This window comes from Salmo salar, chromosome 15 (genome assembly GCF_965601325.2).
Source record: "Salmo salar chromosome 15, fSalSal1, whole genome shotgun sequence".
NCBI lineage: Eukaryota > Metazoa > Chordata > Actinopteri > Salmoniformes > Salmonidae > Salmo > Salmo salar.
The window spans coordinates 48,194,732-48,218,523 of NC_138305.1; the positions used below are offsets into that span (position 1 = coordinate 48,194,732).

Genomic DNA, 23,792 nt, shown 5'->3' on the forward strand with positions numbered 1-23,792 from the left:
TCATCTTATCTTTTATCATTCTATTTGGGCTTCGATCTAAAAGGTAGCTAGCAAATGTGAAACGGATTAAAATGACAAGAGTTGACAGCTGTATGAGTTCACCATTTACACAACATATGCTGCAACATTTTGTAATTTTAATAGTTTGTTTCATATTGGCTGGCTTCCAACAATAGCTGAATTTGCAAAGCTAGCGAGCACTAATTCCGTTTCAGTGGTGTTTGCTATAATCTTTGCTACCCGGGTTAAATAAAGGTGAAATTAAATAAATAAAAGTTCACTTGCGACAATTTAGCTTTTGCAACGAGACCATTAAATATATTTAAGACAATGGTAGAAGAGAGTGTAGTTCTGTTCAGTTTGGATTTCAGTTTATCGCTAACCTTATCACAGGGACTTTGAAGCACTAACTTACATCATCTGCATGCTGATTCCATCTTTGACGACGCCACATAAATGGAATAGGTACTAGCTAGTTTAATAGTTAATATTTGCGAGCTAGCTCTGCATATTGAGCTAGTGTGTGTGCGCGATTGACTGGATTAACCTCACGTCAGTTACGTGCATTGAGTGCCTTTCAGACAGTAGATACGACCTCTCTGTTACCTAGCACGCTAAGGAACTGGCAGTGGATCAAACCATTGTGAGGCAAAGAGTGGGGGGGTTGCAATCTTTTGAAACTTAAAAACGCGCTATTAAGTGTCTATAATCAGCACAATTGCTTTCATTGTGTATTATTAATATTATTTCAATTACATAGTTATGTTTCAGTGATATATTGGGGGGGACAAATCATATTTTTCCCAGGATGGGGGGGTCGTCCGCCCCGGGATTTCCGCCCCTGGCCTGAAGACCTTTGTAACTGAGTAGAGTAACAAAGGCATTGCCTGGGCAGGTGTCTCCGTTGCAGTTTCCCAGGTGATGTTGAGTTGGGTGTTCTCATTGGTCAGGCTGACCAGCCCACTGGGTGGAGTCCGGTCCCCCCTGACAACAAGCTCCACCTCTGTGTGGTTGGTCCTGATCCTGGTTGTGGTGTTTCTCAGCTGAGGACTTACTTCTAAAATCACTTCTCCAGTCAACCGCTCCCCTTTTGCTCCAGACTTATTCAGCAACAACCAGTTCTGTCTCAACAGAGACAAAAGACTGCCAAAGCCTGGCAAAGCTTGTCCAGGTGTAGCCTGCTGTGGTCGATACAGCTCACAATTCAGCTCTGTACACCCAGCATGTTTGTTGCCATAGTTACTGATCCCAGGGGGGGCACTGGCACTGGTAGGTGCTCTCCAGATTCTGACAGGTTCCCCTCTTTCTGCAGAACAACTTGTCTGTCTTACACTCGTCCAGTTCCACATATCGTTCTGATGCACTCTTCTCTGCTATGAACCCAGGTTGACACTCACAGCAGTAGCCACCATTGGTGTTGAGGCAAGCCAAATAGGCCCTACAGATGGTCGGCTTGTCCACGCACTCATCGATATCCACACACCGAGTGTGTTCCTTGTCGTAGTAAATTAATCCACTGGGACATTGACACGATTCGCAGCTGAACAGATTGCACCAAACCTGTCCTGCTGCTAAGTCATTCTGTATGGCCAGGAGAAGGAGGAATAGAGTAACTCCCATGCTTCAATCCAGACCCAGACAGGTAGTGAGTCTCTGTCGTGCAAAGGTTTCAGCTTCATACTTTATGAAAAGAGAAGTCATTGAGTTTGTCCCATGCCTCCAAGTAACCAAAGGTTAACCATCTTTGTCCACCGCTTTTTCTCAACAACTTCCACTTAATTTCCTAATTTGTCATCTTTCATCTGAATGAGGAAGTCTCTTGGTAGAGCATCTCCCATCACTTCCACCTACTGACGTTGATCTTACAGTCACTATCTCTACTTAGGAATATGTGTGACATCTATCACGTTTGAATTGAGTATGCACATAGCTACTGACAGATTAAAGAAGCTTTAATTCGCAATCTCTGCTTGCTCATTTCCATGCTCCACCCCTGATGTATAGAACCTGTGTGCATATTTGTGATCTTGTTGTAATTTCAAATACCTTCCATTCAGTAGTTTAAACTCTCTTGACTTGTTTTGCACTTGAAATGTGTTTCAATGGCTGCAAATAGGCAAGAAAGACACATACATTTTTTTTTTTAAATGATATTGGCGTCAAGATGGGGATCTACAGTATAATTGTGGGTTAGCAGAACTGTTGTGGCCAGGCTTACAGTGACCGCTTACAACGACCTTGTGCCATCTTGTGTTGTTGCCATAGGTCTCCCTTCATGTAGTAGGGTGATGTCTCTCTAGTCGTGATGTGATTTGTTTCCACTGTCTGCCTGCTGATGTATCTGTGTTGTTGCTAGTGTAAAAGTGTCTTCCGTCTGTGTTGTCCGTCGTCTTACTTGTAGTTTTTAATCCCCGCCCCCTGGCCCACAGTGCCAGGTCGTCATTGTAAATAAGAATTTGTTGTTTAATTGACCTGCCTGGTCAAATAAAGGTACACAAGACCTTGTGGGTCTAGTCACGATGCCGAGTCACAATGCTGATCCACGATGCAAATTGAACATACAGTATCACCTAAAGCCATAATGCATAAGTACTAGCTATCCCTTTCAAATAAATTGTCAAATTACGGTTAAGTTACCCACAACATCGAACTCGTGACTTCAATTAAGGTCAAATAATAGACAATTTATTGTTTTGATAAAACATCACAGTTAAACAAGAAAGACCACACACGGAAGTTAAATCATATTAATTAAAAGTCAAAAATACTTTTTAAAACATGGCAATAAACAATTGACAGAAGAGTATCAAAATAATAGGTTCAAAGTTCAGACAACTCAAACACTCATGATCAGGTGTGTGTACAATGCATCTTCCATCCAGTTTTCATAGTATCTTCAGCATCTTCTCTCAACATCTTCATTTGTTTCATCTTTCATGAGGAAGTACTTTGTAAAAAATCTCCAATCACTTCTTCCTACTTCTACCTGTCTTTGTAGGTCACCTTTTCTTCTTAGGAATATGTGTGACATCTATCACGTTTGAATTGAGTATGCACATAGCTACTGACAGATTAAAGAAGCTTTCATTCGCAATCTCTGCTTGCTCATTTCCATGCTCCACCCCTGATGTATAGAACCTGTGTGCATATTTGTGATCTTGTTGTAATTTCAAATACCTTCCATTCAGTAGTTACAAGTGTTTTCACTTGTTTTGCACTTGAAATTTGTTTCAATGGCTGCAAACAAGCAAGAAAGACACAGTATGTCTTCCTATTGGTGGCTTGGCGAGTTCTGTGTCAAGATGGGGGATCTATGGGGTGGGTTTGCAGAACTGTTGTGGCCAAGCATACAGTGACCTCTTGTGGGTCCTAATAAAATACCAAACAAAAGGTGCTATTTAAGGTACTTAATTGTTACCCAGAAATAATTTGATATCGAGCTAAAAACAGCTGCATTGGACATTTAAGAAACATATTTTTATATTAATCTGGAATATGACTTCAATACACACACTGACTCATGCACGCTCAATGGAGATGTTAGAACAATCATTACAGTAAACAGCCATGTACCGACAAAACAAGACTTTTGCCTCCTGTTAGAGATGGGATGCTACATTTAAAAGGTTAAGTCATCTCCAAACCTTTCTCATTTCACAATTTCTCTGTAGATAGCCTATTAAGGCTGACCATGCCTTTTGGTACTAACACAGGCTTAAATGGTTAGTGGCAGAGAGTGGAACAGTATGGGCTATTTTATTATGTGTGCTATTTTGCATAATCTTACTGGCTGACGTATTATAAATTAGCCTATGTTGCTGTATATGTAATGCAAATGGCTGATCTGGTGTCTTCCACTGGGTTATTCAATACCACCATGGGCATGGAGTGAATTTGTTTTTTGCTGAGCCGGTTGAGTACAGAGACAGTGGTGCAGTTGTGGTCACACCTCAGTGACAGTGCATTGACCGTCAGGGCTGCGTGAGCGCACACTGAGGCCTCCGCTGGAGGACCCACCACCAGGTGGCAGTCTATCAGGCTGGACCTCCCTGAGCCGGCGCTGTAGGAGTCTATGTCTGGGCCTCCGTCGAGACCCAACTTCTCGTCCCCCCCTCTCCCTATCCCACCCCACTTCATCACCACCACCATCCTCATCCTCACTGCTACCAGATGCTGACTCGTACACCTGGCTTATTCTTGAAGCTACCTCTTCATTCTCCTCTTCCTCCCCCTCTGGTTGGCTGATGAGGAGCTGGGACAGAGAGTCTTCAAGGGACATGGAGGCTGCGGTGGCAGGGTGGGCCCCAAGGACTGTGGGGGGTCTGACTGGAGGAGCCGGGATGACAACCCCTAAGCCCCCCGCCTGCGACCGTCCAGTCACATCCTCCCCATCAGCAGAGCTTGGCCGTTCCACTGTTGCCGCTGTGACCGGAACAGCTGCCACGGCAACAACTGGCGGGGTGGGGTCAGGGTCCAGTCTGAGTCCGGCCACGCCCTTTTTGGGAATGTCTACCACATCACGCTTCATGCGTCGGCGGCGACCGTGCTCGTTGCGGCGGTACTGCACCATGTTCTCCAGGTCAGCTACGTACAGGAAGCCAGCAATCAGCATCTCGGCGCTCTTCCTGCCCTTGGCGAAAGCGTCCTCCAGCTCACGGCTGGTCCTCTCGTCATACTGCCACCAGCCGTTCCTCCCCTCGTAGTACCATGCATGGTCTCCCCCAGTGCTCCCCGGCCCGGTTCCTCCTCGCCCTCCTGAGGCTGCTGCCTTCAGCTCCTCTGGGGACAGCAGAGTGGGATGCTCCAGGAAGTCCTCAGGTACTTCCTGTCGGCAAAGAGCGCAGCGCTTGCTGTGCCAGGAGGCTCCTTTGACGCACAGGAAACAGAAAACGTGGCGGCAGGGCAGGCGAACCGGGTGGACACAGGTCTGGAGGCAGATGGCACACTCCGGCACGGGGTTGGCCGAGGGGGTAGGTGAGCTGGGGGAGTCACCAGTGAAGGCGTCCCCTCCGTCTTCCACCTTTGAGGAGGACACAGAGTCCACTGAGTGGTCCACCTCGCCACAGCTCGCCATGCTGAGGGGAGACACAGCAAGTTAGGCAAATGCTGAGACAGACAAACAAACCTGCAGCCTAATTTTACTCTATTATCAAAATCTGGATATTCAAGATTGAAGCTTCATAGGATTAGCAATAATCTTGTCACGCTGGAGAATCAAATAACAAAGCTGTCATGAGATATTAAATTATTAATAGGCCTAAATATCTCAATTTGAATTTCAAACGATTTAGCTAGAATCTTTTAAATCACAATCTTATTTTTAAAATTGCTATGATGGAAAATAAATGATCTCCTTACTGTTTCAAGTGTAGTTACTGGGATGTCATCAGGATCAATTCTGTATTCTCTCAAAGTACCTCTCTATGGAAAAAGATTGTTGAAAAGATGATATGGACTCTGCACTCTTTCCCAGAGTTATTGTAAAACTGGTAACTCGCTTCTCACTGTCTGTTTTGCGTAACAAAAACAAAGCCTGCCAAAGTTAGTTAGCCAGCTAGCTAACAAGACTAACTATACAGTATTTCGCTATAACGTTATTAACCATCTTGCTAATCGAAAGAGAACATAAGTGCATCATAGAATTAATAGAAAAACTGTCCATACAAAATATATGTAGTTACTAAACAGACACATCGATGATGTGAGTATGATTTTGCCGTCATTAAACTAGCTAGCTATTTCTTGTAACGTTAGCTTGCTAGCATCGGAGGCCCAGTTGTCAAAAGTGACAGACACACCCCTTGACTGTGTTCTCACTTGGGTGAATTTCATCCATACTCACCTGTCATAAATACTGTTTGCACTTCGCTCAGTGACGTAGCTATTTAGACAGTTCGCAAAATAGATGCTACCAAAACAAAGCAAAATAGTGGCGTTCCTCCTCTTTCAGAGAGGAAAAGGCGAAGCGAGAGGTTTTACTCTGAACAAAATCTGTCAAGAAAATAAGCCCACAAAGTAGGACATTTTTGTGTAGACGCCAATGAGAGGGTGTCGAATTTGGTCAACAAAAATGTAATTGTTAATTTTCCTCGTGAGGCTTATTTGATAGAATTTAAGTTTTGTAATGGTTATGTTGTTACGAAATCACTGATATAAGTGGACGCATGTTACATTTTGCCAACTTAAAAAAACACGACTTTATATCCGAGTTGTGTTTATTGCCATAGAGATGGATAGAGGACATGGACATAACCCGTTTTAGCATGGGCATTGCGATTGCGGGCTTCCACCATTTTAAAGTAGTCAACTGGGTGGGGATTGTTATGAGTTGAGAGCAAGCAGCCAATGAAGAGGACAATCGACTCCATTAAAATGAGCATGGCTTCACTGCCCATGCTGTCACAGATGCGAAGGTACAGATACAAAAATGAGTCCTGTATCTATCTCTATGGCCTGTTGTTCACACTCATTGGCTAGAATGGTCCCACCTGATGTCACCTCCCGCCTGTCTTCCATCTTTGAGGACATGTATTTCCATTGTTCGAGCGGTCACTCGAATATCTTGTCAATATAAAAGACAATATTTGCCCATAGCTACTATATACAGCCATAGAGCTCGTCAGTTTGTAACGCTAAAACCGGAAACGACTTACCTCTAGTTCGTTCAGAATGGGAAAGAATAGGGTTTTGGGATAAACGCCGAATATAAGGTCTGAGGTAAGCACAGGCTTATACGTTTTGTTCTATGAGAGAATAGAAATCAGTTAACATTACCTTTATGAATTCGGAAGACTTTGTGTTTTTTGAATTACATAAATGCTTCAAAATTCACAAAAAGTGACGTTATCTGATGAAGATTATCTAATAGAACAATATTTATCCACAATCCCTACAATCCCTACAAAAACACCATTAATTTCTGCATAGACTTTGTCCAATGAACCATGGTGGAGTTAGTGCCTACAAAAATACGCCATTACTATTTATCTCTACTGGCGAAGGGAGGTCATATCCATTTTTGAAAATGTTTATAAGCTATAGAAATCTTTGGAAAAGGCTTGCCACCTAAAAACAAAGTTCTTTGGTTCATTTTTTAATTCAGTCATTTGTGAAAACAATATAATTGACATTAACATCTCCTACACAAACAAACCAATGTGGGACCATACAAAAGATTTGAATCATAAAACGGCATCATTAGGTTCAATTTGACTTGATATATAGAGAAATGCTACACTTGTAGAACAAGTAGACTAGCCACTGTCATGATGATGATAGAAACAAAAAAAGAATCTGAAAGGACAGTTTGCTTTCTGAACACTGCTTAATTCAGTCCATAACAATTTAGTGACTTGTTTCCTGGAATGGATTGTTGAGGTAACATGTTGTAATAAACCCACAATGTTGGATGCCCATTATTATACAGCAGATGATAGAGGAATAAACTGCTGCACACCGTCTTGACGACAGGCAAGACTGAGTTTGAGTTCTGGCCCCATCATTAAGGTCTCTCTCTCAACCCAGTAAATCCAGTCCTCCATCTGTCCATCCAAATGCTATATCGATGCAACCATCCATTAGGCCCGCAGTCAGTGTTCCAATTAATCCCAAAGGTGTTCGATGGGGTTGAGGTCAGGGCTCTATGCAGGCCAGTCAAGTTCTTCCACAACAATCTTGAAAAAACATTTCTGTATGGACCTCGCTTAGTGCACAGGGGCATTGTCACACTGAAACAGGAAATGGCCTTCCCCATACTGCTGCCACAAATTTGGATGCACAGAATCATCTAGAATGTCATTGTATGCTGTAGCGTTAAGATTTCCCTTCACTGGAACTAAGGTTCCTAGCCCGAACCATAAAACAGCCCCAGACCATTATTCATACTCCACCAAACTTTACAGTTGGCACTATGCATTGGGGCAGGTAGCGTTCTCCTGGCCAAACCCTGATTAGTCCGTCGGACTGCCAGAATGTGAGTGTTGCAACCGAGGACAGATTATTTTTACATCACTCGTCGATCCCGTTCTGTGAGCTTGTGTGGCCTACCACTTCGCGGCTGAGCCGTTCCTCCTCCTAGACTTTTCCACTTCACAATAACAGCAGTTACAGTTGACCGGGGAAGCTCTAGCAGGGCAGAAATTTGACGAACTGACTTGTTGGAATCCTTGTTGGAATCCATCCTATGACGGTGCCACGTTGAAAGTCATTGAGCTCTTCAGTAAGGCCATTTTACTGCCAATGTTTGTCTATGGAGATTGCATGGTTGTGTGCTCCATTTTATACACCTTTCAGCAACCGGTTTGGCTGAAACAGCTGAATCCACTAATTTGGGGTGTCCACATACTGTTGTATATAATGTATGTGGAAAAATGTCAATAGAAAGGGCTTTGATCACCAGTATTCCTTGACTCTTCCTCCTTTTGATGACACACTTTCTCCAATCTGTGACATGGGGGCAGGAGTTGCCGTACAGGGTGGGGTGCCGTAGGACCTCTCGTCTTTGTACCTCCTCAAACTTCCTGTAGACTCGTGTCCTCCCTCTCCGAAAGCAGGCACCCCAGACTCCCCATTCACAAAAAGAGAGGGAGAGAGAGAATATACACACAAATTAGCATTGTAGAGTGATCAATGATCTATTGGAATGGGTCATGTACAGAGATGGGGAAGAGCAGGGAATGTATAACCTTGAGGAATGCACTCCATGAGCTGTCCCTCAAGCACCCCCCAGCAGGCAGGTATGATGGCACTGGCCATGTAGGAGGTACAGTCCTGCTCTACAGCTGGTGCAGGTGTTCCTTGTCACACACACCTCAGAGCCCATTGGACACTCTGGGACTAAGGGACACAGAGGTTAGAGACCCATTTCTGTAGAGATATCTCTTTCTACTGTACAGTGCCTTCTGAAATTATTCAAACCCCTTGACTTTTTCTACATTTGTTACATTACAGCCTTATTCTAAAATGTATTAAATAGATTTGTTCCTCATCAATCTATACACAATACCCCATAATGACAAAGAAAAAGGAGTTTTTAAATTGTAGCAAATTTATTAAAGCACCTTTGGCAGCGATTACAGCCTCATGTATTCTTAAGTATGACGATACAAGCGTGGCACACCTGTATTTGGGGAGTTTCTCCCATTCTTCTCTGCAGATCCTCTCAAGCTCGGTCAGGTTGGATGGCGAGCGTCGCTGCACAGCTATTTTCAGGTCTCTCCAGAGATGTTCGATCAGGTTCAAGTCCAGGCTCTGGCAGGGCCACTCAAGGACATTCAGGGACTTGTCCTTAAGCCACTCCTGCATTGTCTTGGCTGTGTGCTTAGAGTCGTTGTCCTGTTGGAAGGTAAACCTTCGCCCCAGTCTGAGGTCCTGAGCACTCTAGGTTCATCAAGGAACTCTCTGTACTTTGCACCATTCATCTTTCCCTCGATCCTAACTAGTCTCCCAGTCCCTGCCGCTGAAAAACATCCCCACAGGGATGGTGCCTGGCTTCCTCCAGATGTGACGCTTGGCATTCAGGCCAAAGAGTTCAAACCTGGTTTCATCAGACCAGAGAATCTTGTTTCTCATGGTCTGAGAGTCTTTCACTGAGGAGTGGCTTCCATCTGACCACTCTACCATAAATGCCTGATTGGTGGAGCGCTGCAGAGATGGTTGTCCTTCTGAAAGGTTCTCCCATCTCCACAAAGGAACAATGGAGATCTGTCAGAGTGACCATCAGGTTCTTGGTGGTTCCAAACTTCTTCCATTTAAGAATGATGGAGGTCACTGTGTTCTTGGGGACCTTCAATGCTGCAGAAATGTTTTGGTACCCTTCCCCAGATCTGTGCCTCAACACAATCCTGTCTCGGAGCTCTATGGACAATCCTTTTGAACTCATAGCTTAGTTTTTTCTCTGACATGCACTGTCAACTGTGGAACCTCATATAGACAGGTGTGTGCCTTTCCAAATAATGTTCAATCAATTGAATTTACCACAGGTGGACTCCAATCAAGTTTTAGAAACAGCTCAAGGATGATCAATGAAAACAGGATGCACCTGAGCTCAATTTCGAGTCTCATAGCAAAGGGTTTGAATACTTAAGTAAATAAGTATTTCTGGTTTTTATTTTTAATACATTTGCAAACATTTCTAAAAACCTGTTTTCACTTTGTCATTATGGGGTATTGTGTGTGGATTGCTGAGGAAAAAAAGTTATTTAATCAATTTTCGAATAAGGCTGTAACGTAACAAAATGTGGAAAAAGTCAAGGGGTCTGAATACTTTCCGATGGCACTGTAAATATGTCCTGTATATCGGTCTACTTCCACAATGTGTGATCTTCAAGATGGGTCACTCAACCGAGACTTCTCTTCTCTGTGTCACGGAGAATTCTCCTAGATCCATCCACTGCCTTCGACACCGTGAACCATCAGATCCTCCTCTCCACCCTCTCAGGGCTGGGTGTCTCAGGCTCTGCACACTCTTAGATTGCATCCTACCTGTGTCTGCACCACATACTCTCCCTACTGGTGTCACCCAGGGCTTGGGTCTAAGCCCTCTCTTCTCGCCATACACCAAGTCAGTCAGCTCCGTCATATCCTCACATAGTCTCTCCTATCATTGATATGTGGACAATACTCACCTACTTTTCTCCTTTCCCCCTTCTAACACCCAGGTAGCCTGGCAGATATCTCAGCTTGGATGTCGGCCCACCACCTCAAGATCAACCTCGACACGACAGAGCTGCTCTTCCTCCAGGGGAAGGCCTGCCCGCTCAAAGAACTCTCCATCACGGTTGACAACTCCAGTGTCGCCATCTCAGAGTGCAAAGAACCTTGGTGTAACCCTGGACAACACCTGGTCTTTCTCTGCTAACATCAATGCAGTGACTCGCTCCTGCAGGTTCATGCTCTACAACATCTGTATAGTACAAGCCTACCTCACACAAGAAGTAGCGCAGGTCCTAATCCAGGCACTTGTGATCTCCTGTCTGGACTACTGCAACTCGCTGTTGGCTGGGCTCGCCGCTGGTGCCATCTAACCCCTGCATCTTATTCAGAATGCTGCAGGCCGCCTGGTTCTTAACCTTCCCAAGTTCTCCCATGTCACCTAGCTCCTCTGCACACTCCACTGGCTTCCAGTCAAAGCTCGAATCCACTGCACGACTTACAACATTTACAAATTAAGCACTGGTTTTGGGTCAGGCCCTCGGGGCAGCTGTCCTCACACTTCCCCCTGTACAGGTAGTGGCCTGGTTGGCAGCGAGTGCAGAAGTTCCTGTTGAAACAGGAAACACAGTCCTCCCTGCACTCCAAGACACAAACAGGGACCATGGTTAGAGTGGACGTGTCGGTTGACTACTTACAGTTGAAGTCGGAAGTTTACATACACCTTAGCCAAATACATTTAAACTCAGTTTTTTTTACAATTTCTGACGTTTAATCCTAGTAAAAATTCCCTGTCTTAGGTCAGTTAGGATCACCACTTTATTTTAAGAATGTGAAATGTCAGAATAATAGTAGAGAGAATTATTTATTTCAGCTTGTATTTCTTTCATCACATTCCCAGTGGGTCAGAAGTTTACATACACTCAATTAGTATTTGGTAGCATTGCCTTTAAATTGTTTAACTTGGGTCAAACGTTTCAGGTAGCCTTCCACAAGCTTCCCACAATAAGTTGGGTGAATTTTGGCCCATTCCTCCTGACAGAGCTGGTGTAACTGAGTCAGGTTTGTAGGCCTCCTTGCTCGCACACGCTTTTTCAGTTCTGCCCACACATTTTCTATAGGATTGAGGTCAGGGCTTTGTGATGGCCACTCCAATACCTTGACTTTGTTTTCCTTAAGCCATTTTGCCACAACTTTGGAAGTATGCGTGGGGTCATTGTTCATTTGGAAGACCCATTTGCGACCAAGCTTTAACTTCCTGACTGATGTCTTGAGATGTTGCTTCAATATATCCACATCTATTTTGTGAAGTACACCAGGCCCTCCTGCAGCAAAGCACCCCCACAACATGATGCTGCCACCCCCATGCTTCACGGTTGGGATGGTGTTCTTTGGCTTGCAAGCATCCCCCTTTTTCCTCCAAACATAACGATGGTCATTATGGACAAGCAGTTTTATTTTTGTTTCATCAGACCAGAGAACATTTCTCCAAAAAGTACGATCTTTGTCCCCATGTACAGTTGCAAACCGTAGTCTGGCTTTTTTATGGCTGTTTTGGAGCAGTGGCTTCTTCCTTGCTGAGCGGCCTTTTAGGTTATGTCGATATAGGACTTGTTTTACTGTGGATAGATACTTTTGTACCCGTTTCCTCCAGAATCTTCACAAGGTCCTTTGCTGTTGTTCTGGGATTGATTTGCACGTTTCGCACCAAAGTACGTTCATCTCTAGGAGACAGAACATCTCTAAGAGACCTTCCTGAGAGGTATGACGGCTGTGTGGTCCCATGGTGTTTATACTTGCGTACTATTGTTTGTACAGATGAACGTGGTACCTTCAGGCGTTTGGAAATTGCTCCCAAGGATAAATCAGACTTGTGGAGGTCTACAATTGTTTTTTTGAGGTCTTGGCTGATTACTTTAGATGTTCCCATGATGTCAAGCAAAGAGGCGCTGAGTTTGAAGGTAGGCCTTGAAATACATCCACAGGTACACCTCCAATTGACTCAAATGATGTCAATTAGCCTATCAGAAGCTTCTAATGCCATGACATCATTTTCTGGAATTTTTCAAGCTGTTTAAAGGCACAGTCAACGTAGTATATGTAAACTTCTGACCCACTGGAATTGTGATTCAGTGAATTATATGTGAAATAATCTGTCTGTAAACAATTGTTGGAAAAATTACTTGTGTCATGCACAAAGTAGATGTACTAACTTACTTGCCAAAACTATTGTTTGTTAACAAGAAATTTGTGGAGTGGTTGAAAAATGAGTTTTAATGACTCCAACCTTAGTGTATGTAAACTTCCGACATCAACCGTACAGTATGTCTGTGTCTGTGTCGTGGATGTCTTGAGTAATACTGTTTGTTAATAAGATCCATGAAGTGCAGAATCCAAATCAGAAATTATATCTGAATTAGCATTTTACCCTCTTTGGAATTAAGGTCATATTAAAGTTGGTAGCTAGATGGACACCACAGTGGGGGCAGCCACGCTCAAATGCATGTGCTTTTCAGCAGGGGAGGGGGAGAAGAATAACATATTTTCTACAGCCCCGACTTCTGGTTTCTGGAAAGTGTCAAAAACAGTGTCAGCAGCTTTCAGAGGGTTGACGTTGGAGTGGATTCATTTGTTAGAGACGAGACCCAAAGACGCTGGCAGACAGGGGAGCTAGACGAGTCGCAGAACAAATTGAGTAGGTGCTCCCATACACTTTCTCACACTCCTACATATTTCTACATTACAGAAGAGATTCGTATTTTTTCCCCAGTGAAATTACAAAAATGTTAGCAGGCTCAAGAAAAAGATAACATTGATATTTAGATAAAATAACAGACCTCCCTCTTCTAGCTGTACAAGTCATCTTTCTTGCAGTGTAGGAAAAATATAATTTTTGCCTTTCCTGTTCCCACTGAACGTCATGTTTTGTCGGTTTTGCCCTACATCTGCACCTGGATCCTGAACAGTGACAGCTGCTCTGCTATAACTGTCTGTCTGGAGCAGTGGGGGGGTGGCTGTCAGAGGCAGACACTGGGACTGTCAGAGGGTCAAAGGTCCGACAGGTGGGGTTACACACCCAGAAACCCCATGCTAAGTGTGAATAGAAACAAGGACAGGCTAAGCTCGCTGGAACACCAAATCAGATTCACCAAATCTAGAAACAATCGCTAGAGAAAGGCAGGGAGGTATAACAACCCAGCTGGAGGTGGGGGCAAGCAAGAGGATAAGGAGGGGGACAATGGGGGATGAGAGAGAGGTGGAGAGATAGACACTGGTTCAAATTGTTGATTTTCATGCCAAGCCACTAAAATATGATTGAGGCTGAGGCATACAGTAAAAAATATACTACGCATCAGTCCATTAGTAGAATTACAGTATTGTTCCGTGTCTTGTGCGAATGTTCTTGTCATCATAATAAACCTGATTATTATCACAATGAAGAAAGAACTTAAGATCACTGCAGCAGACCTCCTACAGGGCTCTATAAGAGATCGCTACCAGATTAGTTTGTCTGCTTGGGTATTTTGATTGGAGTGCTAAGAACGCACTCACATGAAAACACATGCCACACAAGTCCAGTGCCATGGCTTCAGAAACCCCTCTGGAGTAAAAGATGAGTAGGATAACATCTTGACATGCAGATAATGTACGTAGGGTGAATAGGCAAGGAATTTGGGAGAAGTCTTGGGGGCAGGCCAATGCCTGGTCTTTGAAGCATTCAGCCTACAGCTCTGACCACCGTGACCAACTGTTGATGACAGAGAATATAGGCCTGAGGATGAGGCTCTAGGCTTTCATAAATGCTAGCTGGCTATCGCCTTCGTGACAAGGAAACCGATAGAAGGCACTGTGTGGCGAAACGTTGGTTTAACCATTCAGTTGTTGGGAGCATACTGTACAACTGTCTTCTTTTAATTAATTTTTTACAAAGGAAAGCGTTATTGGCATCGAACACCAACTGTACTGGCCAGAGTACTAAAGAGCATCTTACACTGAGTATACCAAACATTAGGAACACCTTCCTAATATTCAGGGACACGGACTATATAAAAGGTGTCGAAAGCATTTCATAGGGATGTTGGCCCATGTTGACTCCAATGCTTCCCACAGTTGTGTCAAGTTGTCTGGATGATGGCAGCCTTGGCGCCAGTCTCGGTATTTTGTGTCACTCCTCTCAAAATAAGTACATTTCTCTGACAGTGAACTAGGCTAGTATAACAGGAAAAAAAAACATTCTAGTCAGCTTGATGGAACATGGCAGGGACAACAAGGCCTACACCAGAGATAGATCTACAGAACACAAAATTTAATTGGACAGCATATAAAAATCTCTGTGTATTGTGGAAATACAAAATGACAGACAAAACAGATGAAATGCATACAGACAAAAACAAGAGACCGAAGAAAAGTAATGATTAAAACTGAATATAAAACCAAAAATATAGGTTCAATATATAATTCAGGCCAATCTGACAAAATCAGTTGTTGAATCATGTTCTTGTGGAAAGGTCTCTCCTCTTCACCCTCGGGCTTGTTTTAGCAGTTTCTAAGGAAAGACAAGAAATCATCATTGACATTTGGAAAGTAGCATGATAAAGTCAGGAAACATAAGACAATCCTCTGGCAAATGAACTAAAGGAATAGGACATGTCAATGTAGGATATCCATTAATCCACATGACTCGACTATAGCTGTATAACATTTAGCCACCTTACGAGATATTTGCCGATGGGTACCTGTCCGGCAACACTTTTCCCACGTCGGAGAGAGCATATCCTTGGATTGTTCCCGAGGAAATGGTTATTTGTGTCGCCAAGCAGTGCCCAGAAAATAATTGCATCCCATTGTTAGAAGCTACCCCCCCGCCCAAATCAAAACCAAATGTGGATTCCATGCTGTGTCTTGCTTAGCTTGCTCACGTGTGTCTTGCCCATACATAAAATGTATGCATGCTTGACAACATCACTTCTGCTAAATGGCATATTATTATGATTATATTTTTAGCACGCACACCTGTCTGTTTCACACCTGTTTGTCTAGCTAATAAGCCTCGCAACTGGGCAGCATGTTTGGTTTGGATTTGGAGGGGGGAGGGGTAGCATCTAACAATTGGATTGAATTCTTTCCTTGGTACTGCTTGGCGATGCAAACAACGATTTCCCATCAGAACCGTCCACAGATATTTGTCCACGTTGCTAAACAGGCACAGGTAGGCAAATATCTCACACGCCACTCCAAAGGTATGCCCTAAGACAGAATATTACAGTTTAAATAACTGTATATGACGAAGGGCCTGTAGGGCTAACTCACTACCATAAAATATATCATGTCTATACAGCAACGACAGACATTTGCCCCCGTCTATAAAATATTTTTTTCAAAGGTTTTTAACAATTCAAAAGCCTCTCCTGCCTCATCTATTGTTATGTACTGATCTGAAAACCCATCACATTGGCGGGAATTTGCTTTCACCTGTCCAGGTTATTTCAGATCAGTGGTGATGAAGGAGAGAAAGACCCTTTAGCCCATTGATATGCACCCTGTGTTCTGCCCCCAATGTTGCTGGGAATCCCCATACCTTGGATACTGCTTTGACGTGGTGTGCTTTGATTGTAGCCGATTTCTCCTCAAAAGCTTTCGTCCTCGCCTCTTCTGCGAGGCTATGTAGAAATAGCAGCACGTTCAGCTCAACCTAAGAGGGACATTCAAATTCAGGCACTGAAACACATGAACATTTGAGAACTATCCTACTTACTAGGTTAAGTTACACAGCTACTATAACGCTAGCCGTATTGCATGTTTACCTGCGCTTGAAAGCTGTTCGTTTTAAAACAGTATTGTAACGTTTAGCCTAGCTAACGTTAGCATGTTAGCTAGCTACGAGAGCATTTTCAACAAACGTACCATTGCATCTGCGGCTGTGCCTATACGAATGTTGTCTTTCTTCTTCATTAGAGACTTTAATGTAGCCTTGGGTACCCTCTTCAACATATTGCCAAATTTGTTGTTAACAACATTAGCTAGTTATCCTCAACACGGTGACAGTTGTTTGTTTACGTTTTTCAATCTCCCGCTTTGCTCACTACCGGCGCATAATGTGACGTCGGGATTTTAAATAATGCTCAAAGTTTTGCTTATTATTGGTTCTCTCAATTGAAAATATAAATGTAATATTTATTTAGTTGAGGTGATGGCCATCTAATGCTGCATTCATAGCCAAGTGGGAAGGTGGTAATTACCTGTTAAGAAGTCATAAATACTAGTTGGATGCATTCAAGTGCTTTGAACTAGTTGAGAAACGCCGATTCGATAATGGCAAACAAGCTGCGTCAACCATAAACTAAAAGTACATCTATCATGCTTGTAAAAAATTATAATGTTCAAAAACATATTAATAGAGTACTTTTTATAAATAATGTTTTGTTGTTTTTACGCACTGACTTTTGATGGGAAAATGCACATTTTGTTTTTATTCAAATGAACATTTCTCGCCAATTGGATGGAAACCTAGCTATAGACACCACAGGAGGTTGGTGGGCTCATGGTAATGGCTGAAGTGGAATAGGTGGAGTGGTATCAAATACATCAAACACATGGTTTGAGCCCTCCTCCCCTCAGCAGCCTCCACTGATAGACACCCTAGAGACTCTAGCAAGTGTGCTTGTCCAGTGTCACTTTGATTATGCCTGCAAATCATGTTTCACCAGCAGCCCTAAACATCTAAAGAAGAAGCTTCAGACCAGCCAAAACAAGACATGTACTTAAACTCCCCCCTGATACTCATCTGGAGGTCAAGCATTTTAAGCAGCTAGGTTGGCTATCTGTGGAAAAAATAGTAGTATTAATTCAACTTGATCTGGTCCACAGAATTATCCCGGACTCAGCCCCCAGGTACCTATCCAACAATTTTTAAATTTGTTAGAGATGTCCACCAGCATAATAGAGACTTGAATATTCACTTTTTTAAATATAAGAGTCTATCTGGTAAGAACAAGTTTTTATATACTGGCGCTGTTGAGTGCAACAAACTACCACAGCAACTCAAAGCCATACCAACCATAACCACTTTTAAAAAGAATGTCAAATTATGCCTAACAACTTTTTTCATCTGTATCTCTGAAATGTGTCTGTATTATGTAATGTGTCTGTATATCTGTATCGCTGTAATGTGTCTATTATGTAATGTGTCTGTATATCTGTATTTCTGTAATGTGTCTGTATTATGTAATGTGTCTGTATATCTGTATCTCTGTCAAATTATGTCAAATATAAGAGTCTATCTGGTAAGAACAAGTTTTTATATACTGGCGCTGTTGAGTGGAACAAACTACCACAGCAACTCAAAGCCATACCAACCATAACCACTTTTAAAAAGAATGTCAAATTATGACACTAGCACCTTTTTTCATCTGTATCTCTGTAATGTGTCTGTATTATGTAATGTGTCTGTATATCTGTATCGCTGTAATGTGTCTGTATTATGTAATGTGTCTGTATATCTGTATCGCTGTAATGTGTCTGTATTATGTAATGTGTCTGTATATCTGTATTTCTGTAATGTGTCTGTATTATGTAATGTGTCTGTATATCTGTATCTCTGTAATGTGTCTGTATTATGTAATGTGTCTGGATATCTGTAATGTGTCTGTATCTATGTAATTGTATATGTATTTATCTATAAAATAGGGACCACAATGGAAATAACTCCCCAACTTTATTGCACAATTCCAGTCCCTTTTAAAAATCTTTGTACTGTATGTATTTTGTTTTACTGACAAATAAAATGAATCAATCCAAACTGTGTAGTAACCATTTGATGAAAAAGTTTAATGCCATTCTGAGATTGTCAAGTCAAGCCTTCGATACTGGGTAGGCCTACAAGGTAGGCAGGGATGTATTTTCTGTTTGTCGAGATTTATTGTGGCGTTGAAAACGCAAACCATGATATTAAAGTGCCCAAAGTCGGTATGCTTTGTTTATTGGTTGTGTGGTGTATTGGCACAGAAACCTGTTGCAAAAATGTACAAAACATTAAGAACACATGCTCTTTCCATGACACAGACTGACTAGGTGAATCCAGGTGAAAGCTATGATCCCTTATTGATGTCAGTTGTTAAATCCACTTCAAATCAGTGTAGATGAAGGAGGAGGGGAGGAGACAGGTTAAAGAAGGATTTGTAAGCCTTGAGACATGGATTGTGTATGTGTGCCATTCAGAGAGTGAATGGGCAAGACAGAAGATTTAAGTGCCTTTGAACAGGGTATGGTAGGTGCCAGGCGCACCGGTTTGTGTCAAGAACGGCAATGCTGCTGGGTTTTTTACACTCAACAGTTTCTCGTGTGTATCAAGAATGGTCCACCACCCAATGCACATCCAGCCAACTTGACACAACTGTGGGAAGCATTGGAGTCAACATGGGCCACCATCCTTGTGGAACGCTTTTGAGACCTTGTAGAATCCATGCCCCGACGAATTGTTCTGAGGGCAACTCAATATTAGGAAGGTGTTCTTAATGTTTTGTACAGGGAGAGTGAGCTCGTCCGTGGTGGTAGCCTAACCTTCTGGCCCGTAGCCCTGCGTGGCATCGGCTGTGCCAGAAAAGCATGAAGGGGCAAAGTCGATATCCACGTTTATAAACACAAGGTCACTACAGTTATTGTTATTTCTGGTCGTAAACATTCTTTAGAGTTAATTCTATGAGGGGGGAGGGTGTGCAATTTTTGTTTTACAGTACAAGGGGAGTGTCATGTGAAAATATTTTTTACATTGGGGAGAGCGGTGCATTTTTTGTTGTTGTTGACACCTTGAGTTGTACAAGCCCCCCCCCCCCTTAGTGTACTATCCCTTAGTGTATAATAATAAATGCATATCGTAACACCCCATCAGAACTTACAAAAATACAGAGGCTTAGTAAAAACACATAAATAGAACTAAACCAGTCCTTCAGATTAGTGAGCGTGCATGTCAAGTATAAGGCGGGAATGCAGCCACTGCCAGCCATGTCAGAGTTGTGACATGGATCTTGGAAGCCCAGTGCTGTTGTGTCCTGCTAAACCAGGTATATTCTTATTTGACCTGGTTATGGGTCCTCAGCTGCTGAACCACTCTGTCCATCAACAATAGAGCAAAGACACATTTGAATGTGGTAAACATAGACATAAAAATGAAGAACCCCCAATGGTGAAGTGGGAGGGGTTACTGCTCCACTCACGGTAATGAACCAATAGGATTGCGGCCCATAGTGACTGAGTGACCTGATGCTCATCTGACTGGCAGGAGCGATGACTTGGAGATGAGGGACTGAGGAGAAGGGGGGCATGTGGAACCCCATCCTATGGAGGACAAAACAAGGGAACCAGTTAGGAGCCTCAGAATTGCAACACATATGGGTGTGTACTCTAAATCTATAAGGCTGAGGTCAGAATTAGTCAGTGTGCTCTGTCTCAATGACATGACTAATCATAATGTAGACCTTTACGTCATCCAGGTCAGTCACCTTTTTCTTCCTTCTGCAATATTCTTTCCAATCTCCTCCATCCTCTCCACTGCAAATAACAAACAGCCTATCAATACTCATGTGATTGTGTCCACAGCATATCAGAGGATAAAATATGGGTTTATCTCCAATTAATTTGTGCTTCTATATTTGTATTTTATACATTTAATTAATGTTTTAGGTAATCTCAAGAGGTTATAGAAAAAAAATGGCTACAGTAAGTGCCTATAGACGGGTTGGTTGTTTAGCAACAAAACCAACACGTTCGCAACTCTGGGGCAAAACAGACGCGGTTGGCTTGGAATGTTAACAAACTATATTCCGTCTCAATTGTTTATTGAAAACATTAATAAATGTGCTCAATGAGCACTTGTTGTCTCTCAAATACATCGTTAGAGTTGTTTGTTAGCTAGCGAATTTTTGCCATATTAGCATAGACGTGACATCAGTCAAAACACCTCAAACAAGATATGGTATCAAGAACAAGATAAAAACCAGCTGAAACAAGCCAGCTACGATTCCCCACATGGCAGCTTCTTGTCATTGTTGTTAGCCATCTGGCCATCCAGAATCACATCAACACATGGACTTCTGCCCCATTGATGAGTGTACATCGTTTGTAATGTTGTCAGCTAACTAATCTTTAAAGTGCCGAATAAAGTAACAGGGTTGACGATTTCATCTTAATTTATTTATTTTTTTAACATTTGTAGCCTATCCATCTATGGGTAACAGGGTTGACGTGTTATGCTCGACCCGCTCAGTTTTACACCACAAAACACCAGAAAATGGCCAAAAAGTTTAAAACCATCTCACCTGCTTTTACACTATTATTGTACTATTAGATATTCAATGTTTATTTGGAAAAATATATATATACAAAAAAAGGAATAGTTTCACCATATTAAAACGAGAGTTCAGTTCAGGTAACAGGGTTGATCTTAAAATGAGGGACAGGTTGTTGTTTTTTACCTTAAAGAGCAAATGAACATGCCGATTGGCACGTGTTTGTCTGTTGCTCGTTAGAAAAACGAGACTTCAGTCTTGGAGGTGTGTTTCCTGACCGATCCGTGTTTGGTTAATGATGTTTGTCCCCAATGAGACACTATAGATGCAGAAACCTATTTCACTTCCTCAAAATCCCCAGAATGAATCTAAGATAATTGTAAGAAATCTATCATTAATTTTGATGTTTTTGCAGAGGATGTTTCATTTGCACAATTTTACATCTAACTAAGGTGTTTGGTGCAGTAATTAGGGTTGCACATTTTGGGGAATATTTAGAGGTGGAAACCTTCCGTTGGAATTAACGGGAATATATGTGAATTAACGGGAATATATGGGAATTAATGGAAATATATGCAAATTAATATGAATACCATTTAAATGTAGATGCTTTTTGCGTTGGATATATTTACCATATCATATGGAGACAGAAACATAAAGCTTTTACCTTATCATAAGTAGACATAATTGCAAATGATTAAATCCTTCCAATAGAAAAAAAAAATGTAATTACGAATTGAACTTTAATTAAATTAGTTGACTCTTCACATGGGATGATTTCACTGAACAACAAAAGAAAGGGAATATTGAATGATCCCAATGATCCATCGCATCTCCCAAAAATGTTTTCAACATACATCTGTAAAATGATAGACTAGAAACTAAAGCTTTGGTTGTCTTCCTCTCAGGCTTCCATGTCTTCTCCCTGGACCTCCTCAATGTCCACCTCTTGAACATCAGACTGAGGCCTCATCTTCACTGTCACTTTCCAACCTGGTTGAGGATGGCTTGTTGTCGGGCTCAAAAAGCCTCAAATTTGACCGGATGGCCACCAATTTTTCAACCCTTGTATTGGTCAGCCTGTTGCGTGCTTTGGTGTGTGTGTTCCTAAACAAGGACCAGTTGAGCTCTGAGGCGGCTGATGTTGGTGGGATTTGGAGGATGATGAAGACAAGAGAGGAAAGAGCCTCAGATCCACAAAGTCCCTTCCACCAGGTGGCTGATGAGATTGGTTGGCATGATTGCCATATTGCATCTCCATCCCAAAGTCCTTGCTTGGAAGTGTACTTCGCCAGACTGCCAAGAACCTTGCCCTCATCCAGGCCAAGGTGTCGAGACACAGAGGTGATGACACCATCGGCCTTGTTGATCTCTGCACCAGACAGGATGCTCTTGCCAGCATACTTGGGGTCCAATGCTGCAGCGTGTATAGGCTTCAGGCAGAAGTCTTCACACTTTTTTGATGTATTTCAGAACTGCAGTTTCCTCTGCTTGGAGCAACAGTGAAGTGGGCAGGGCAGTACAGATTTATTCTCTTACATCTGCAAGCAGAGTCTGAACATCAGACAGGATGGCATAATCTCCCTCAATCCTTACAATGGCTACTGCTATAGGTTTCAGGAGTTTCAGGCTGCTTACCACTCTCCCAAAATACATCATCCAGGAGGATCCTCTTGATGGGGCTGTCCATATCGGCAGACTGTGATATGGCCATTTCTTGGAGAGACTCCTTCCCCTCCAGGAGACTGTCAAACATGATGAAAACACCACCCCAATGGGATTTGCTGGGCAGCTTCAATGTGGTGCTCTTATTCTTCTCACTTTGCTTGGTGAGGTAGATTGCTGCTATAACTTGATGACCCTTCACATACCTAACCATTTCCTTGGCTCTCTTGTAGAATGTATCCATTGTTTTCAGGGCCATGATGTCCTTGAGGAGCAGATTCAATGCATGAGCAGCACAGCCAATGGGTGTGATGTGAGAGTAGGACTCCTCCACTTTAGACCAAGCAGCCTTCATGTTCGCAGCATTGTCTGTCACCAGTGCAAATACCATCTGTGGTCCAAGGTCATTGATGACTGCCTTCAGCTCATCTGCAATGTAGAGACCGGTGTGTCTGTTGTCCTTTGTGTCTGTGCTCTTGTAGAATACTGGTTGAGGGGTGGAGATGATGTAGTTAATTATTCCTTGGCCACAAAACTTCGACCACCCATCAGAGATGATTGCAATACAGTCTGCTTTCTCTATGATTTGCTTGACCTTCACTTGAACTCTGTTGAACACTGCATCCAGAAAATGAGTAGATAAAGCATGTCTGGTTGGATGGGTGTATGCTGGACGAAGAACATTCAGAAATCTCTTCCAATACACATTGCCTGTGAGTATCAATGGTGAAGCAGTTGCATACACAGCTCGAGCAAGTCATTCATCAGCATTTCTCTTACTATGTTCCTCCATTGAGTAAAAAAAACTTCTGATTCCAGGAGGACAATGAGCTGTTGCTATCGATAAGGTGTCTGATTCATCATTTTCACCTCGAATAGAAGTAGAGGGACTTTTGTCAGAGGTTGCTTGTTGTGAGCACTGAGGGAACTTGGTGCACTTGGCCAGATGATTCTGCATCTTTGTTGCATTCTTCACATATGATTTGGCACAGTATTTGCACATGTACTATCACGCTGCTGATAAGAGATTGTCCAAGGCACAGCATTTGTTGAGTTCCACATATTTATTTAAAGTGAAACTTCTTCAACCAAAACAATAAACAAGCAACACACCGTGACGTAACAAGAACCACCACAAACAAACAATATCCCACAAACACAGGTGGGAAAAATGGCTACCTAAATATGATCCCC

At 42.6% G+C, this 23,792-nt stretch overlaps 2 protein-coding genes and 3 long non-coding RNA genes across 5 annotated transcripts in view; 1 reads left to right on the forward strand and 4 right to left on the reverse strand.

Annotated features, from left to right (window-relative positions):
• The window catches only part of LOC145860878 (uncharacterized), a 31,703-nt gene extending 31,123 nt beyond the window's left edge, over positions 1-580 (reverse strand). Inside the window, exon 1 of the long non-coding RNA XR_014380626.1 lies at positions 416-580. This is a non-coding gene — a long non-coding RNA (uncharacterized LOC145860878). The remainder of the gene's footprint in view (positions 1-415) is intronic.
• A 2,083-nt stretch (positions 581-2,663) lies between these two features.
• rnf146 (ring finger protein 146) lies at positions 2,664-6,194 on the reverse strand. Its single transcript, XM_014144659.3, has 3 exons — positions 5,843-6,194; positions 5,359-5,421; positions 2,664-5,075 (listed from the first exon to the last, which is right to left on the reverse strand). Exon 3 carries the CDS (start codon positions 5,072-5,074, stop codon positions 3,944-3,946), a length of 1,131 nt encoding a protein of 376 aa, XP_014000134.1. The 5' UTR covers position 5,075; positions 5,359-5,421; positions 5,843-6,194; the 3' UTR covers positions 2,664-3,943.
• A 169-nt stretch (positions 6,195-6,363) lies between these two features.
• On the forward strand, positions 6,364-14,097 carry LOC145860879 (uncharacterized). The gene is made up of 2 exons (XR_014380627.1): positions 6,364-6,717; positions 10,659-14,097. It is a non-coding gene; the product is annotated as an uncharacterized LOC145860879 (long non-coding RNA).
• An 838-nt stretch (positions 14,098-14,935) lies between these two features.
• On the reverse strand, positions 14,936-16,821 carry cenpw (centromere protein W). The gene is made up of 3 exons (XM_014144660.3): positions 16,555-16,821; positions 16,229-16,342; positions 14,936-15,196 (listed from the first exon to the last, which is right to left on the reverse strand). The coding sequence occupies exons 1-3, from the start codon at positions 16,639-16,641 to the stop codon at positions 15,170-15,172; spliced, it is 228 nt and encodes a 75-aa protein (XP_014000135.1). The 5' UTR covers positions 16,642-16,821; the 3' UTR covers positions 14,936-15,169.
• A 2,501-nt stretch (positions 16,822-19,322) lies between these two features.
• On the reverse strand, positions 19,323-21,205 carry LOC106571555 (uncharacterized). Its single transcript, XR_001320944.3, has 3 exons — positions 21,120-21,205; positions 20,148-20,196; positions 19,323-19,983 (listed from the first exon to the last, which is right to left on the reverse strand). It is a non-coding gene; the product is annotated as an uncharacterized LOC106571555 (long non-coding RNA).
• Positions 21,206-23,792: the final 2,587 nt, after the last annotated feature.

Coding starts and splice junctions, on each gene's coding strand:
- cenpw (XM_014144660.3), bottom strand. CDS start 16,641: ATGTTGAAGAGGGTACCCAAGGCTACATTAAAGTCTCTAATGAAGAAG. Junction 16,343..16,554: donor GCACAGCCGCAGATGCAATG/GTACGTTTGTTG, acceptor TGTCCCTCTTAG/GTTGAGCTGAACGTGCTGCT. Junction 15,197..16,228: donor ACGTCAAAGCAGTATCCAAG/GTATGGGGATTC, acceptor GTCTTTCCTTAG/AAACTGCTAAAACAAGCCCG.
- rnf146 (XM_014144659.3), bottom strand. CDS start 5,074: ATGGCGAGCTGTGGCGAGGTGGACCACTCAGTGGACTCTGTGTCCTCC.